Below are 18,339 nucleotides of genomic sequence, written 5' to 3'. Positions count from 1 at the left end.
TTTATCATGTTTTAGAAGCAATCAAAATTTTCTCACAGATCCCCCCAAATCTAAGATACACAGAAGCCCCCAGAGACATATGTATGGCTCACCATCAACTGGCAATGTTTTCAGCAGCTTCCCTAGTTCTTTATCTGTGAGCTCAATTCCTAGATTTCTCAGTACATCTTTTAGATCACTAGAATCAATCTTCTCCCCTTTAAAAACAGTAGATTAGGTATTTATCATCATTTCAGATAGCATTATTTTCAACACAAAAGTTGTTTTACAATGATTAACCATCCAAATTGTCAGGCTGAAGGCTAAAGCAAAAATAAAACATTTTCAAGTGTAGGATCAACAGATATGTTAGATAAATTGATTTCTTTAATATAAATAAAATAATTTTTCCTAAATTAGGGAACTATGACTTCCAGAATAAAACTGGATCAGTTAATTAAGAAACCAGATGCTTACTTAAATTTTTCTTCAAAAAGTATTATAATTTTTTAAAATAAGAATTATGTGATGAACACAATAAAAACATTACCTTAATAATTTCTAAGCTTCACCCTATGATTTGCTGTACTCTCTGGATTGTGGTTATTAAACACTGGTAATGCAAGTTACATCACTGGCATAAACAACAGAGATTATAGAATTTGAAAGCAAGAAATAGTTTTGTAATTTCATCAAAAAGTTAGATAATTTTTTATCAGTACATGGGGCATTAGAGGCAAATATTTCACTAATACCAGAATTTACAGGTCAATGATAGAGTACTGGGAAATATCAGTAAAAACCAAAATTTAATGTAAACAGATAACTAGAATCCTAATTTTATACAAACTTTTCACTCACCTGTAAAATCTTTGCCCTTTTCCATCAATGTTTCTAGAGAAATTTTCTTATCAACTGTAGATGATCAAAATAATACTGAGATGTAATACAGACTCACAAAACATTGGGGAAAACATAGTAATATTTATAAGAATAATTAAAATAAAAATGAACCAAAAAAACAACAAAAAAAAACCTTGCTGTTGAGTTGATTCCAACTCATAGCAACACTATACGACAGAGTAGAATTGTCCCATAGGGCTCCCAAGGCTGTAATCTTTACAGAAGCAGACTGCTACATATTCTTCTTGCAGCTGGATGGTTTGAACCACTGACCTTTCAGTTACCAGCTGACTGCTTAACCACTGTGCCATGAGGGCTCCTTAATGATAATAACTGTGGCACTGAACATGTCAGGCCCCGTCGTAACTGCTGTATATACTTATTTAAGAAATATTTACTGAACACACTTTCTAGGCTATTATTTTACCCAATTTTTACTCCTATAACAAGCATAAAAAAGAAAATTCTAAACGTCAAAACCACACATCTACAGTGGTGCAATTTCTGTCCTACAAGAGCTCTAACTTATTTGTGTTACTAAAGGCAAAAGATTCAGAGGTGGATCCATTTCAAGACTGCATTCTTTTTTTATTTTTATTTTATTGTGCTTTAGGTAAAGGTTTACATCTCAAGTTAATTTCTCATTCAAAAATTTATACATATATTGTTTTGTGACACTGGTTACAATCCAAGAGCCTGCATTCTTTTATTCAAAATTTGGAAGACTCTCTACTACTAACCACGGCACCTGTGGAGAGCATCCAAGTCCCAGATACCAACTTTGTTAACTGGCTCAAATGACACTGACTACATTTTGGTCATTGACATGGTGCATCACCACACTGCTCTTCTTTGGTCTGCCCTTCTCCCTATGAAAAAGGGCATTTCTTTCCTTATATAGGCTCAAAGGTTCTTTTTACTAAACTCTCCGTGGGGTAACTATGGTATCTGACAGCATGCTTACCACCAACATGTATGTTTTGCATCAGGTCCTGAAGTTCTTTATCTGAGAGTTTGATTCCCAGGCTGTGCAGAGCGGTTTCCAGGTTGTTGACATTGACCTTCCCACCTAAGAAAAGTGACAGTCTGTGAAAAAAATTAAATGACTCCAAAAAAGAAAATTTTAAACTTTTTTTGAGACACATACCACATCGTGCATTTCTTGAGCAGTATTTCTTTACAAAGTTTGCATACTATTTCAGGGGAATTATTTCACTGGAGACCCGGGGTGTTGCAGATGGTTACAAATGGTTAAGTTAACATGCTCTGCTGTTAACCAAAAAGTTGGAGGTTCGAGTCCACCCAGAGGCTCCTGGAAAGAATGGCTTGGCAATACTGAAAAATCAGCCATTGAAAACCCTATGGAGTACATTGCTACTCTTACATGACTCCGCAGCACCTGGTTTTTTATGTATTCATTAAAACCTATTCAAGGACCATCTGAAAGTCTACTGACCTAAAGTTAAGAGTGTTCATTTTAAAGTGAAAAAAAAAATTAACTAATGTTTAACGATTTTAGCATGTTGTCGTTAAATAAATAAGTTGTTGTTAGGGGCCGTCTAATTGGTTCCGACTTGTAGTGACCCTGACCTGTGCCATGCTCACAATCGTCATGCTTGAGCCCACTGTTGCAGCCACTGTGTCAATCCATCTCATTGAGGGTCTTCCTCTTTTTTGCTGACCCTGTCCTTTACCAAGCGTGATATCCTTCCCCAGGGACTGATCCCTCCTAAAAACATGTCCAAAGTATGTAAGATGTAGTCCTGCCATCCTTGCTTCTAAGGACCATTCTGGTTGTACTTCTTCCAAGATGGATTTGTTCATTCTTTTGGCAGTCCATGGTATATTCAATATTCCTCACCAACACCACAATTCAAAGGCATCAATTCTTCTCTGGTCTTCCTTATTCATTGTCCAGCTTTCACATGCATATGAGGCAATTGAAAATACCATGGCTTGGGTCAGGTGTACCTTAGTCTTCAAGGTGATATCTTTGCTTTTCAACACTTTAAAGAGGTCTTTAGCAGCAGATTTGTCCAACACAATGCATCTTTTGATTTCTTGACTGCTGCTTCCATGGGTGTTGATTGTGGATCCAAGTAAAATGAAACCCTTGACAACTTCAATCTTTTCTCTATTTATCATAGTGTTGCTTATTGGTCCAGTTGTGAGGATTTTTGTTTTCTTTATGTTGAGGTGTAATCCATACTGAAGGCTGTGGTCTTTGATCTTCATCAGTAAGTGCTTCAAGTCCTCTTCATTTTCAGCAAGCAAGGTTGTGTCATCTGTATAACGCAGGTTGTTAAGGAGTCTTTCTCCAATCCTGATGCCTGGTTCTTCTTCATACAGTCCAGCTCCTTGGATTATTTGCTCAGCATACAGATTGAATAGGTATGGTGAAAGGATACAACCCTGATGCATACCTTTCCTGACTTTAAACCATGCAGTATCCCCTTGTTCTGTTTGAAAAAGTGCCTCTTGATCTACGTACAGGTTCCCCATGAGCACAATTGAGTGTTCTTTGGAATTCCCATTCTTCACAGTGTTATCCATTATTTCTTATGATCCACACAGGCGAATGCCTTTGCATAGTTAATAAAACACAGGAAAACATCTTTCTGGTATTCTCTGCTTTCAGCCAGGATCCATCTAACATTAGCAATGATATCCCTGGTTCCACGTCCTCTTCTGAATTCAGCCTGAATTTCTGGCAGTTCCCTGTCAACATACTGCTGCAGCCACTTTTGAATGACCCTCAGCAAAATTTTACTTATGTGTGATATTAATGATATTGTTCGATAATTTCCACATTTGCTGGGATCACCTTTCTTGGGAATAGGCATATATATGGATCTCTTCCCATCGGTTGGACAGGTAGCTGTCTTCCAAATTTCTTGGCAAGTCAAATGAGCGCTTCCAGCACTGCATCCATTTGTTGAAACATCTCAGTTGGTATTCTGTCAATTCCTGGAGCCGTGTTTTTCGCCAATACCTTCAGTGTAACTTGGACTTCTTCCTGTCGTACCATTGGTTCCTGATCATATGCTACCTCCTGAAATGGTTGAACATTGACCAATTTTTCTGGTATAATGAGTCTGCGTATTCCTTTCATTTTCTTTTGATGCTTCCTGCATTGTTTGATGTTTTTCCCATGGAATCCTTCACTATTGCAACTCGAGGCTTGAATTTTTTCATCAGTTCTTTCAGCTTGAGAAATGCCGAATATGTTCTTCCGTTTTGGTTTTCTATCTCCAGCTCTTTGCAAGTGTCATTATAATACTTTACTTTGTCTTCTCGAGCCACGCTTTGAAATCTTTTGTTCATCATTTCTTCCTTTTGCATTAGCTAATCGATGATCAAGAGCAAGTTTCAGTCTCTTCTGGCATCGATTTTGGTCTTTTCTTTCTTTCTTGTCGTTATAATGACCCTTTGCTTTCTTCATGGATGATGTCCTTGATGTCATCCCACAGCTCTCTGGTCTTCAATCATCAGTCTTCAATGTGTCAAATCTATTCTTGAGATGGTCTCTAAATTCAGGTGGGATATACTCAAGGTCGTACTTTGGCTCTTGTCGACTTGTTCTAATTTTTTTCAGTTTCAACTTGAACTTGCACATGAGCTATTGATGGTCTATTTCACAGTTGGCCCCTGGCCTTTTTCTGACTGATGATACTGAGCTTTTCCATTGTCTCTTTCCTCAGATGTAGTCTATTTGATTCCTGTGTATTCCATCTGGTGAGGTCCATGTGCATAGTTGCATTTATGTTGGTGAAAAAAGGTATTTGCAATGAAGAAGTGTTGGTCTTGCAAAATTCTATCATGCAATCTCCGGCATTGTTTCTATCACCAATGGCATATTTTCCAACTACCAATCCTTCTTTGTTTCCAGCTTTTGCATTCCAATCACTAGTAATTATCAATGCATCCTAATTGCATATTTGATAAAATTCAAACTGCAGAAGTTGGTAAAAATCTTCAATTTTTTCACCTGTGGCCTTAGCGGTTGGTAAATTTGAATAACAGTCATATTAACTGGTCTTCCTCGTTGGTGTATAGATATTATCTTATTGCTGACAGGACTATACTTCAGGATAGATCTTGAAATGTTCTTTCTGATGATGAATGCAATGCCATTTCTCTTCAAGTTGCCGTCCCCAGCATAGTAGATCATATGATTGTCTATTGGCCCCCACGTGTCTGTCAGTTTGTTGTACTGTGGGGGTCTAGGTGTTGCTGTGGTGCTGGAAGCTCTGCCACCGGTATTCAGATACCGACAAGGTCACCCATGGCGGACAGGTTTCAGCTGAGCTTCCAGACTAGGAAAGAAGGACCCGGCAGTCTACTTCTGAAAAGAATTAGCCAGTGAAAACCTTATGAATAGCAGTGAAACACTGTCTGATACAGTGCCAGAAGACAGGCCCCCCAGGTTGGAAGGCACTCAAAAGACAACTGGGGAAGAGCTGCCTCCTCAAAGTAGAGTCAACCTTAACGATGTGGATACAGTCTATCTAGCTTCTGGGACCTTCATTTGCTGATGTAGCATGACTCAAAAGGAGAAGAAACAGCTGCAAACTTCCATTAATAATTTTAGCATAAGGATCAAATATTTTAAGCCTACAAAGAAGTCAACTATGAAGTTAGAATTAAGGCCATTTTCCTTGGGACTTATTTGGGGACTATCCTATACAACACGAAGTTTTAAATGGCATCGAATATATGTCCAGGGAATTCTGGTTCTGGAGACGTTTTTTACTTCTGAACAATATGTGGGGTTGACTTTTGATAAGTGAACTTCCAGTTTAGCATTTTTTCTCATGCTGACTAAATCCCTTGAATCGCTGATAATCTTTTGTATCATTATTTGCTATGCAAACTTGAAATATGATAATTCCTTTCCTGCAAAGTTTGGAAAATCGTAAGAATGTAGGACTTTATTTCAAGATAGAACATCTACTGAAGACTGAGCTCTAAAACAGGTATAAATTTGCCATTAGTATACATAAAAAATGGCAGCATTCACAACTTTAATCTTATAAACCATGTAAACATGCAAACCTCATATTAATTTGCATTCTCATTATGCTTCTCACTCACCTTTAAGAGATTTCACACCTTCTAGCAACCTGCTCTTAAAGACCTGGTAATCATCTATTTTAAGAAAAAGGGCACAATTCAGGTTATAGAGAAATTACATGCATTTCACTAAAATTATTTCAGTAAAACTGAGATTTTCATAATTTACCCTAGACTTTTCTCCTATAAAAATAAATTTGAGAGAAAATTAGGAAAAGTTTGTAATATGATGAATCTACCCAATATCTAGCCCAACATCACCCTACAACATGCACAACTCTTTTTTTTTTTTTGTAATTCCAAAATTCTTCTAAACTTAACATTGCCCTTTTCCTTTCTTCTCCCACAATCACCTATATGTATCTTAGTGGACTGAAGGATAACTGTAGACATTTCTTCTCCTTGATGACATGATTCAACATGATGGGGATGCTTATTCTCAACCTAAAAATTAAACTGTATAGATGGGAATCCTCCTCAGAAATAAACTCGCATTTAAATTGTTTTGAGATGGATTTCTATTTTTTTGCTTTTTAGGAAATGGGGACAGCTTTAGACATTCTAAAAAAAAAAAAAAGTTAAAAAAAACTAAGAACCTTTTAAGGTCACATCAGTATTTGAAATGCTTACCACTGAAAGGCAGATTTTTTATGAGTTCCAAGCTTTCCTTATCTGTGAGCTCTATTCCCATGTTTCTCAGAACTGTTTTCACATCTCTGCCATCAATCTCCCCTCCTTCAAAAAAAGAGTCATCATTACATATATGAATCTAAAGGTTCATTGAATGTCTAATGGGAAACCCTGGTGGCACAGTGGTTAAGAGCTATGGCTGTTAACCAAAAAGTCAGCAGTTCGAATCCACGAAGCACTCTTTGGAAACTATACGGGACAGTTCTACTCTGTCCCATAGGGTTGCTAAGAGTCAGAATCGACTGGACAGCAACAGGTTGGGTTAATGTCTAATGATTCCAAACAAGGAAAAATAATTTATGGCTTTGCAGCATGAGCAGAGGCCATGAGAGTTTTCTTAGAAATGGACATTTACAGAAAAATAATTTGGTCTCTAAATGCTAACAAAAGAAGGCACACATAATGACAGTGGCAAGGCAACTCTGCGCCTGGTGAAACTTATTAGTCTCATCTTAAAAGTTATCTGAGGTCTTTACCAAAGGTTTACTTCACCTATTATTTTACTAATACAGGTTTTGGATGTTCTAAAAAGAAAAGAGCAAAGCATTAAGCAATTAAAAAAATACCAGGATATAAATGAAATGCTAATATTTGATTTTAAACATTTAATGAATAAGGAGGTAAATGACAACATGACAATTAAGGGATAATGGTAAAATATAATTACTGTAAACACTAAACATTTTAGATTTATAATTTTTCACTCACCTGTAGTAGCTTTTATTCCATCCATCACCTCTTTCAGGTCAACCTTCCCATTAGCTATAAGAAAAGGCTCAATGAAGATAATGTCACAAGCTCAGAAAGCAAACTTAAGACACATATTTTTGTAGGAAAAAAATCCCAGATAAATAACCTTGTATCTTAATTTTACCTGAGACTACTTATTAAATTCATAGATCTCAGGAAATTAAGGTAATTTTTACTAATTTGAAAGTCTCTTATTTCCTGGAGTGTGGGTCAATAAAGTGTATTCTCCACATTACTTTGGATGCCATTGTAAACCAGAGTGGAAGACACTGTTGGGGTTGTCCAAGTACCCTGGTAATTTTGCTTCATGTCGCAACCTAAACTTGAGAGAGGGAAACTTTTCCCCTTAGAACACACGACCCTAGCCTGGTGTGTTCAATGAATGATTACTGCAAGAGGTAATGCATGAGCTATACGTATTAGCTGGGATTGACAGAGATAAAGAGGGAAGGAAGACACTTATACTTGGAGAAGTTGAGAAAAGAGAAAAAAGCCTAAGGATAACATGCTATATATGTGGAACTAAAAGTAGTTCCATACAGCTTGAGGAGGAAAAAATGAGAAAAGAGGTGATATCAGAGAGGCAGATGGAGTTTGACGGTCTTGTGAATCTTTGAATTACTTTTAGAGTGAAGATTTTAGTAGACAGAGAAATGGACAGAAAAATGTGCTTGTTGATTTTTCTATAGTTTTTCGTATTCCCTCTATTTTGCTTTTTTACTGATCTAAATCTGCTATGGCGGCACCCTCAGCAATTCTTGGTTAACATAGGGAAAGATGATACTACTTTTAGATTAATTGTAATGAAGATCCAAGATTTATTCTTACTTTAATATTGGGCTCTTCTCCAAGCTTTGTAACATGTACCTGTCACCAATTAAATCTATTTTTTTGAAAGTATCCAATACAAGACAAAGATAAAAATATACCCCAAGGATATCTACAATGCTCACCATCAACTTGTAGATTTTCCAACAGCTTTGTAAGTTCCTCTTCTGTGAGCTTGATTCCCAACTTTTCTAGAGTATTATTCAGGTTATTTGCGTGAACCTTTCCCCCTTAGAAAAGAGATAGTGTAGGAACATGAAAAAGTATTATACCAAAATTTTGCATAAGTAATATTATCAGTAACACCTTTAACGACCGTGGAGGTTTTATACTGCTTTAACTTAGCTAGGTTGGAACTACATTTCCAAGACTCCCCTTCCCAGTATGGTTCTGAGGTAGGGTTAGGCACAGAGAAACCTGGATTAGATTTGGAAAATAGAAGTGAAGCAGCAACGATTCCACTCTGAAATGTGGTGGCAGGATTCCAGATGTCACCACAGTTTGCTCAAATTGTCATTGCTCTGCTGACTATAGCAGCTTCAGGACTTCAGGCCCACCAGCAGAAGCAGAGACAACTACCTTCACAGACTTCTTCACCAGTCTCACAATTGCCTAGTCTAATCCCTATAACAAATTCCTTTTTCCATGCCATTCATATTGGTTCTGCTTCCCTGATTGAACCCTGACTGATACAATGACCATGGACTCTATTAAAACAAGACAAAAAAGAAAATGTATTTTACGTCTTCGTATAATTACCGTTTTCAAAAAGCTTAAAACCCCAAATAGACTCGTCCAAGTAAACAGAGAAAGTCAATAAAATAGTTAAAACAAAATCTTGTCTTAGTAACAAGCCTATAGAACAAGGGGCGTAAGCAAGTGGAACTGCAGATGATCAACCTAATACTTGTACACAATAAATAGGGCTTATTTTTGTTGCCTGGGTTTCTGTATTAGTTATTTTTACAGTTGACCAAATCCCTTCAGTAACACTAGTCCTTTGCTTCATTTAGGCTGTGACTTCCTGGGTTTGATTGCTTTTTTGGGGGGTGGGGGAGGAGTATACAAAGTTGAAAAGAATGAAGTTTCCTACTGTTACCAGTTAAAATGTGAGTAAGCTGAAAGAATCAGAAATAAATTATACCAAAATGAGGAGCCAGGATTCACAACAGAATGGAATACACTCTGGAGATATCAGACAATATGTCTTTTAGTTGGGTTTCTCACTCACCTTTGAAAAATTTCACACCCTTCAGCAATCTATGATGAAATACCTTTCCAGCAGCTGTAAGAAAAGCCATAATTCATGTAATGGTGAATTAACCTGAGATCACAAAATAGCATAAATTGAATAATTTCAGAAAGAACATTTAAAAATATTTGTATCTAATTTTTATTTTATCTCATCCAATGCAATGAAATTAAGCGATGGAAACCGTTCTCATTGTGACAAACCTTTCTATGCCAGTACCTGAGACAATCTACTTGCTGAAACTTAAGTGTAGCTTCCCTTCCTTTTTATTTCTGTTTATCTTTATTTCTTCCCATGGTCTGCCATTTTTCTCTCTTTTCTTTTTTTCTGCTTATGATAAAAGCAAATTTAGTAGCCTGAGAGTTAACAAGATGCTTAACTGTTAATGTCAACTTTTGTCTGAAGGGTTCCTCAACTTTCAATATAAATTCTAAATGATGATGACAAGTTCCTACATAACTTGGAACTCAATTTCTTTAAACTCTTTTTTCTTTGAATTTTTAGATAAAAATAAGCAGAAACCATTTTGGAATTTATTACCCAGCCCCACAGACAAAACAATGAGGTTCCTGGAAGGCCTCAGACACCTCTACGATGTCTTACCATCAGCTGGCAGTGCTTTCAGCAGCTTCTCTTGTTCCTCATCTGTGAGCTCAATTCCCAGGTTTCCCAGGACATTTTTCAGGTTTCTAGAATCAACCTTCTCTCCTTTGAAAAGAGGGGATGGTAGACATGTGAACTTTAGGTACTATGGTATTATCTCTTATAATATAGGTTCTTCCAGGCAGGTTAACGTCACTCCAATTTTCGGGAGGAAGAGTCAAGCAAAAAAAAGATATTTGCAACTGTAGAATCATTGGGCATGTTCTATGGTATTTTTTGTCTTAATATAAACTGAAGAGAGGTTTTCAAAAAGTTGGGAAAAACCACTTTCAGAATAAAATCTGTTGAGCAAATTAAGATAACACAGACTCTTATATAAATTATGTTTTGGTGAAAATTATTTTATTTTGGTGAATACCCTGTCTTGATCATTTCAGCTTCACCATGCCATTTGCTATATCTCTCTACATTGTTTCTTTAAACATTGGTGAAGTGAAGCATATTTCTGGCATAAACAACAGAGATCTTAGGATTTTAAACAGTCTGTAATCCTACTATAAAATTTATGATAATTTTATGTCAATCTGAGGAACATCAAAGTTTAGTAAGATAATACACAGAAATATACTTAAAAATTAATGTAAAGGGCTGACATTCCAGATTTATAGCAACTTCCCACTCACCTGTAAAAACTTGCACTTTATTCATCAGTGTTTCTAAAGAAATCTTCTCGTCAACTGTAGGAAGAGGTCAAAGTCACACTAAGATATAAGAGACTCATAAAACATAGTAAAAGAGAGCATGGGAATGAAGATAATAAGTCTTTATTATGTGCCAGGCACAACCCTACATACCTATACTTATTTAATAAATAATTACTGAACACATTTTCTTTGCTATTATTTTATCAAATTTCTATTGCCTTCATGAGCATTAGAAAGAAAACCTTAATGTGAAAACACAAAGCGTTTCAACAATGTAAATTTTACTGACAGTTCTATAATATTTCAAACTCAAACATGTTAGTGAAACCCATCTATGCTAGGGAAGCAAATCAGAAGTAGCAGCATCTTAAGAGCCCACATTTTTCTATTTAAAATGTGGAAGACTCTCTACTAATAACCATACATAACATGGGCATAGAATATAACAATCATACATACTAAGTGCAATGTTTTAATCTGAATTTTGGTAACCGGCTTCTGACATGCTTTGCCCACATTCTTGATTACTGTCAGGGTAGGTTACCACTTCTAAAGCCCCCTTCACCATGACTTTTATTACCAATTGTTCTTACACCAAACTTCTCAAGGGTAACTATGGTATCTGAAAACTTGCTCACCACCAACAGGGAGATTTTGAGCCAGATCTTTAAGTTCCCTATCTGCGAGCTTGATTCCCATATTATCCAGTATATTGTTCAGGTTGTTGACATTGACTTTCCCACCTAAGGAAAGAGACAGTTTGTGGAGAGGATTATATAACTCCAAAAGAGAGGTTCTTGAATGTTTTGGAAACACATACCCTCTTGTGAATTTTATGAACTGTATGTCTGCTCATTAACATTACATATAATTTCAGAGGGATATGTATTCCCTCTGAATACATATGAAACACTGTGGGGCTGTTCTCTGTCTTCTAGGCTTACTGTGGGTTGGAATCAACCTGAGAGCAACCGGTTTGGGTTTTTTTTTTTTTTTTTAATGTATTCTCTCAAGCTTACTCACAGACCCTCTTCCCTCCACTCACCTTCTATGGGTTAAGAAAGCTTGTTTTAAAATACAAATAAACATCAATTTTAGCAAAGAGGCCAGAGGCTTTATGCCTATGAAGTTAGAGTTAAGGCCACTTCCCATGAGACTTATTTTGGGGACTAACCTACACAACACAAAGTTTTAAAGGGAGGTGAATTCTGGTTCTGGAGGTAAATATTATTTACTTCTGACCATAACTTAATTCTGAACACTTCTGAACAATATTCTTAACTTTTGTTGACTGAATTCCCAGCATAGTTTTTTTTCTGCTGTTGATTAAATTTCCCTGAATCACTGGTAATCTTTTTTGTTACTTTTTGGTACACAAACTTGAAATTCTATTATTTCTTTTGTTGAAAAGTTTGGAAAAATCTTGAGAGAGTGGAGGAGGTTCTTCTTAGATATAAAATAGAACATCATCAGCTAAAATAATAATTGATCTTTGTTGCTGTTGTTAGGTGCTGTCGAGTCAGTCCCTACTCATAGTGACCCTACGTACAACAGAGTTGATTTTTAGTGGGGGAATAAATTTGCAATCGGTATATACGAGACATGGCAGCATTCACAATTTTTACTGTCTTTTTTTTTTTTAGAAACAGTATAAATATGAGCGTCCCACACTCATCTGCAATCTCATTATGCTTCTCACTTACTTTTAAGAGACTTCACACCTTCTAATAACCTATTTTGATAGATCTTGTCATTATCTGTAAGAAAAGAAAATTGAAATCAGAGAAATGTGGATAATCTCCAGAAAATTCTCAGGAAAGCTGACTTTTCACACTTTGCACTAGAAATTTCTCATTTACAATAAAATTTTAGAGAAAATTGGGGAAATTTAGCACACTAGGCACTCAACAACACACGCACCTCTTTTATTCTCTCCAGTTCTCCCTTTATTCACTTTATTCCCAATCTAAAAGTAAAATTGTATAGATAGGGGTTCACTTCAGATATAAATGGGCATTCTATTTTTTTTTTTTAAATAGACTTTCTATTTTCTGAAGCTAAGGAAATGGAGATAGTTTTAGGGGTGTCAAACAAACCCAGAAGTCTAAAAGCTCTTATCGGTTATGTCAGTATTTGAAATTCTTACCATCAAATGGCAGATTTCCCACCAGTTTCGAGTATTCCTTATCTGTGAGCTCTATTCCCATGTTTTCCAGAACAGTTTTCATGTCATTGATATCAACCTCCCCTCCTTAATAGAAAGATTCAAACAATGACATAAGTGGAATTTAAGTACAGTCAAATGATTTCAAATAATAAAACCAATTTATGATGCCTGTTGAGCATTAGCCCTGGTGGCACAGTGATTAAGAGCTATGGCTGCAAACAGGTCACCAGTTCAAATCCACCAGCTGCTCCTTGGAAGCCCCATGGGGCAGTTCTACTCTGTCCTATAGGGTCGTTGTGAGTCAGAATCAACTCCATGGCAACAGGATTCATTATTTTTAAAAATTTTTTATAGGGCATGAGCATAGCCTGGAGATAGAAACATTGACTAAGACAAGGAGACAGAGGTAATGACATTTGCAGAGTCGTACTCGTTTTCTAAAGGCTGATAAGAGAGGGCATTCATACTGGTGGTCATGAGAATGCTTGCAGGACTTCTAGCTACAGGGAACACATTGACCAAGGGCTCCAGGTGCTGCTTTGAAACTCATCCCTGTGTTTGCACTAAGGTCATGCTTCCCATAAGCTGCTCCCCACCAGTGACTGAGTGTGGCAGAGATACTAAGGGAGCTCTCCTCCTGAGAGGTATGGGACTCCTGTGATGGCTGACTTTGGCTACAGGAGTCCTTGAAGGCCTTGTCACACCTTCCTCAGAGTTGCAGGGTAATCTATGTTGCTTCCACCCAACCTTCCCTCCTTCACTTGGGCTCAGATTTGCATCACAGTCTGACAAGTGTCCTAGCATTTCTGGGTTCCTTCCCTATGTTCTCTTACACAGGCATTTCTCCTAATAAAATTGGCGTATGTTTAATCCTGCCTTGGTATCTTCTCCTTGGAAAGCTTGAACTTACACACTCATAATACAGTGATGAGAAATGAGCATTACGTAGATTTTCTGTCAATTAGCATATTGCAAATGGCATATTCTAATAAGTCTATCTTAATAATAAGTCTATCATTTCTCTTTTAAGTGAGCACCATAGTCTTTTCCAAAGATTTATTTCATCTTTTATTGCCGATTTTGACTGTCTTAAAATAAGAAAAATGAATTGTATTAATAAAAAACACATCAGAAAATATTCCAACTTCTAGGCTACTGGATATAAAGGAAGTAAAAGGATGGAATAACCATGGCAATTAAGTATGAAGAAAAATATAGTTACTGTAAACAATTAGGATCTCATGTTTACATTAACTTCTCACTCACCTGTAATTTCTTTCATTCCATCTATCAGCTTATTCAGATCAACCTTTCCATTAGCTACAAAGAAAAGGATATATTGAGAAACAATCAATGTCATGAGTTCAGAAAAACTTATATAAAGGAGGTACACTGAGAGATAATTTCAGATAAATTCTGTTCATACCATAATTTTATCCTCTTATCTTAAATTTCTGGATGGCAAGGATTTAAGCTTGTCTCCATGTTTGCAAAAAGATCTCTTGGCTCCTGGAGTTTGTAAAAGGGAAAATGAACTCTTTTGAGTTCTTTGGACCCATTGATATTGGTCAGCTGTCTATTAGCTGTTAGTTTAGGCACTGTCACAGAGCTCAGATAGGAACCATGAATACAGCCTAGAGTGTTAAATGAATGCATCCTGGAGAAGGTGTGCCTGGGTGAATTTCACTAGGAGAATGGGTGGGAAGAGTCTTCTAAGTGAAAAAGAGGCTAGCAAATGTGAAAAAAAAATCTGGGTACAATATGCCATGTATGGAGAACTATGACAGTTCACCATGCCAGAAGAGTAAAGAACAGATTGTTGTTTTTAGGTGCCGTAGAGTCAGTTCTGACTCATAATGACCTTATGGGCTACAGAACGAAACACTGCCTGGTCCTGCACCATCCTCAGAATTGTTGTTATCTTTGAGCCCATTGTTGTAGCCACTGTGTCAATCCATCTCACTGAGGGTCTTCCTCTTTTTTGCTGACCCTGTACTTTGCCAAACATGATGTCCTTCTCCAGGGACTGATCCTTCCTGATAACATGTCCAAAGTATATAAGATGTAGTCTCTCCATCCCTGATTCTAAGGAGCATTCTGGTTGTACTTCTTCCAAGACGGATTTGTTCATTCTTTTGGTATATTCAATATTCTTCACCAACACCACAATTCAAACACGTCAGTTCTTCTTCGGTCTTCCTTATTCATTGTACAGCTTTCACATGCATACGATGCAATTGAAAACACCATAGCTTGGGTCAGGTGCACCTTAATCTTCAAGGTGACATCTCTGCTTTTCAACACTTTAAAGAGGTCTTTTACAACAGAGTTGCCCAGTGCAATGCGTCTTTTGGCTTCTCGATAGCTACTTCTCTGGGTGTTAATTGTGGATCCAAGTAAAATGAAATCCTTGACAACTTCCATCTTTTCTCCATTTATCAGGATGTGGCTTATGGGTCCACTTATGAGGATTTTTGTTTTCTTTATGTTGAGGTGTAATCCATACTGAAGGCTGTGTCATCTGCATATTGCAGGTTGTTAATGAGTCTTTCCTCAATTCCTGATGCCCCTTTCTTCGTCATACAGTCCAGTTTCCTGGATTTATTTGCTCAGCATGCAGATTGAATAGGTATGGTGAACGAATACAACCGTGACACACACCTTTAAATCATGCAGTAGCCCCCTTATTCTGTTCAAATGACTGCCTCTTGATCTATGTACAGGTTCCTCATAAGCACAATTGACTGTTCTGGAACTTCTACTCTTCCCAGTGTTATACATAATTTGTTACGATCCACATAGTCAAATGTCTTTGCATAGTCAATAAAACACAAGTAACATCTTTCTGTTATTCTCTGCTTTTAGCTAGGATCCATCTGATATTAGCAATGATATCCCTGGTTCTACGTCCTCTTCTGAATCCAGCCTGAATTTCTGGCAGTTCCCTGTTGATATACTGCTGCAGCTGCTTTTGAACAATCTTCAGCAAAATTTTATTTGTGTGTGATGTTAATGATATTGTTCAACAATTTCCACATTAAGTTGGATCACCTTTCTTGGGAATAGGGATAAATATGGATCTCTTCCATTCAGCTGGGCAGGTAGCGGTCTTCGAATTTCTTGGCACAGATAAATGAGCACTTCCAGCACTGCATCCATTTGTTGAAACATTTCAATTGATATTCCATCAATTCCTGGAGACTTGTTTTTCACCAATGCCTTCAGTGCAGCTTGGATTTCTCCCTTCAGTACCATCGGCTCCTGATCACATGCTACCTCTTGAAATGGTTGAACATCCACCAATTCTTTTTGGTACAATGACTGTGTATCCCTTCCATCTTGTTTTGATTCTTGCTGCATCGTTTAATATTTTCCCCATGGAATCCTTCACTATCGCAACTCAAAGCTTGGTTTTTTTCTTCAGTTCTTTCAACTTGAGAAATGTCAAGCATGTTCTTGCCTTTTGGTTTTCTATCTCCAGTTCTTTGCACATGTCATTATAATACTTTACTTTGTCTTCTCGAGCCACCCTTTCTTCTATTCAGTTCTTTTACTTCATCATGTCTTCCTTTTGCTTTAGCTACTTGACATTCAAGAGCAAGTTTCAGAGTCTCTTCTGGCATCCATTTTGGTCTTTTCTTTCTTTCCTGTCTTTTTAATGACCTTTTGCTTTCTTCATATACGATGTCCTTTACGTCATTCCACAACTTGTCTGGTCTTCGGTCATCAGTCTTCAAAGTGTCAAATCTATTCTTGAGATGGTCTCTAAATTCAGGTGGGATATACTCAAGGTTGTACTTTAGCTCTCGTGGACTTGTTCTAATTTTCTTCAGTTTCAACTTGAACTTGCATATGAGCAACTGATGGTCTGTTCTGCAGTCAGTCCCTGGCCTTGTTCTGACTGGTGATATTGAGCTTTTTCATCATTTCTTTCCCCAGATGTAGTCGATTTGATTCCCATGTATTCCATCTGGTGAGGTCCACATGTATAGTCACTGTTCATGGTGGTGAAAAAGGCATTTGCAATGAAGAAGTTGTTGGTCTTGCAAAATTCTATCATGTGATCTCCCACATCATGCCTATTACCAAAGCCATATTTTCCAACTACTGATCCTTCTTCATTTCCAACTTTCGCATTCCGATCACCAGTAATTATCAATACATCTTGATTGCACGTTCGATCAATTTCAGACTGCAGAAGCTGGTAAAAATCTTCAGTTTCTTTATCTGTGGCCTTAGTGGTTGGTGTGTAAATTTGAGTAATAGTTGTATCAACTGGTCTTCCTTGTAGGTGTATGGGTATTATCACTGACAGTGTCATACCTCAGCATAGAGCTTGAAATGCTCTTTTTGACGATGAATGCAATGCCATTCCTCTTCAAGTTGTCATTTCTGGCATAGTAGATCATATGACTGTCCAATTCAGTTCACTAATGGGTTTCATTTCATTTCTGACGGTTTTCAATTTTCCTATAGTCATACTTGGTACACTCTATGTTCTGATAATTAATGGATGTTTGCAGCTGTTTCTTCTCATTGAGTCGTGCCACATCAGCAAATGAAGGTCCTGAAAGCTTGACTCCATCCACATCATTAAAGTCGACTCTACTTTTGAGGAGTCAGCTCTTCCCTAGTCATCTTTTGAGTGTCTTCCAACCTGGGGGCTCATCTTCCAGCACCGTTATCAGACAATGTTCCAGTGCTATTCATAAAGTACATATTAGGGAGAGGAAAGTTTATACAAGGGATGGATTGGACTCAGATCACTGTGGCACTTGGAAGCTATTTTAAGATGTGTAGCCTTTATCAGCTAGGTTATGTAGAGTCATTGAGAGGTTATAACTTCATGAATGTATGGTCCAATTTGCATTTGATTTCATGTTTCTTTGACTTTTATAATTACCTTTAGTATTACAAAATCACACTTACCATTTAAATAGAGATAAATTGATATATAAGGACACAAAATACAGACAGAAATCCTCCCAATCATCCCTACCTAACCTCTTTCCCTTGGGTTCTACTTCTCAATAGCAACCACTTTTTGGCTTTTTTCTTTTGTTCTTCTGGTTGTTTCCTCCGTAACCATAAGCATTAAGCTTATTTCTGTATTTCTTGAATTATCAATGTTGAAGAATTTCTATTAGTTGTAATAAAAGATGAAAAAATTATTTTCTTTCAATATTACTCTATCCATTAATCCCCTTTTTGTATTTTTTTTTATATATAGATTACATCTATGACTCTAAAATATACTTAGCTTTTAATTCTTTGGTCCATCTGCTTTTTTTAGAATTTGGTATTTATTTTTATTTATTCTTGGTATTCTGAATTTTACAGTAATGCATCTTTTTCTAAGCCTTTACTCATTTGTGCTGGTCACTAAGTAG

The 18,339-nt window shown here is 36.8% G+C and overlaps 1 protein-coding gene across 1 annotated transcript in view; it reads right to left on the bottom strand.

Moving 5' to 3' along the window:
• The window catches only part of EFCAB3 (EF-hand calcium binding domain 3), a 573,675-nt gene that overhangs the window by 178,084 nt on the left and 377,252 nt on the right, over window positions 1–18,339 (bottom strand). The window contains exons 115-128 of the mRNA XM_049861611.1: window positions 14,216–14,269; window positions 12,929–13,033; window positions 12,486–12,539; window positions 11,421–11,525; window positions 10,762–10,815; window positions 10,079–10,183; window positions 9,455–9,508; window positions 8,349–8,453; window positions 7,354–7,407; window positions 6,586–6,690; window positions 5,977–6,030; window positions 1,847–1,951; window positions 841–894; window positions 93–197 (exon numbers count right to left, since the gene is read on the bottom strand). Of these exons, the coding sequence (XP_049717568.1) occupies window positions 93–197; window positions 841–894; window positions 1,847–1,951; window positions 5,977–6,030; window positions 6,586–6,690; window positions 7,354–7,407; window positions 8,349–8,453; window positions 9,455–9,508; window positions 10,079–10,183; window positions 10,762–10,815; window positions 11,421–11,525; window positions 12,486–12,539; window positions 12,929–13,033; window positions 14,216–14,269 (1,113 nt within the window). The remainder of the gene's footprint in view (window positions 1–92; window positions 198–840; window positions 895–1,846; window positions 1,952–5,976; window positions 6,031–6,585; window positions 6,691–7,353; window positions 7,408–8,348; window positions 8,454–9,454; window positions 9,509–10,078; window positions 10,184–10,761; window positions 10,816–11,420; window positions 11,526–12,485; window positions 12,540–12,928; window positions 13,034–14,215; window positions 14,270–18,339) is intronic.

The sequence above is a fragment of the Elephas maximus genome, chromosome 19 (genome assembly GCF_024166365.1).
Source record: "Elephas maximus indicus isolate mEleMax1 chromosome 19, mEleMax1 primary haplotype, whole genome shotgun sequence".
In the NCBI taxonomy this organism is placed as follows: domain Eukaryota; kingdom Metazoa; phylum Chordata; class Mammalia; order Proboscidea; family Elephantidae; genus Elephas; species Elephas maximus.
The sequence above is the reverse complement of the archived record's forward strand: the minus strand, read 5'-3'. Positions and strand labels throughout refer to the sequence as shown.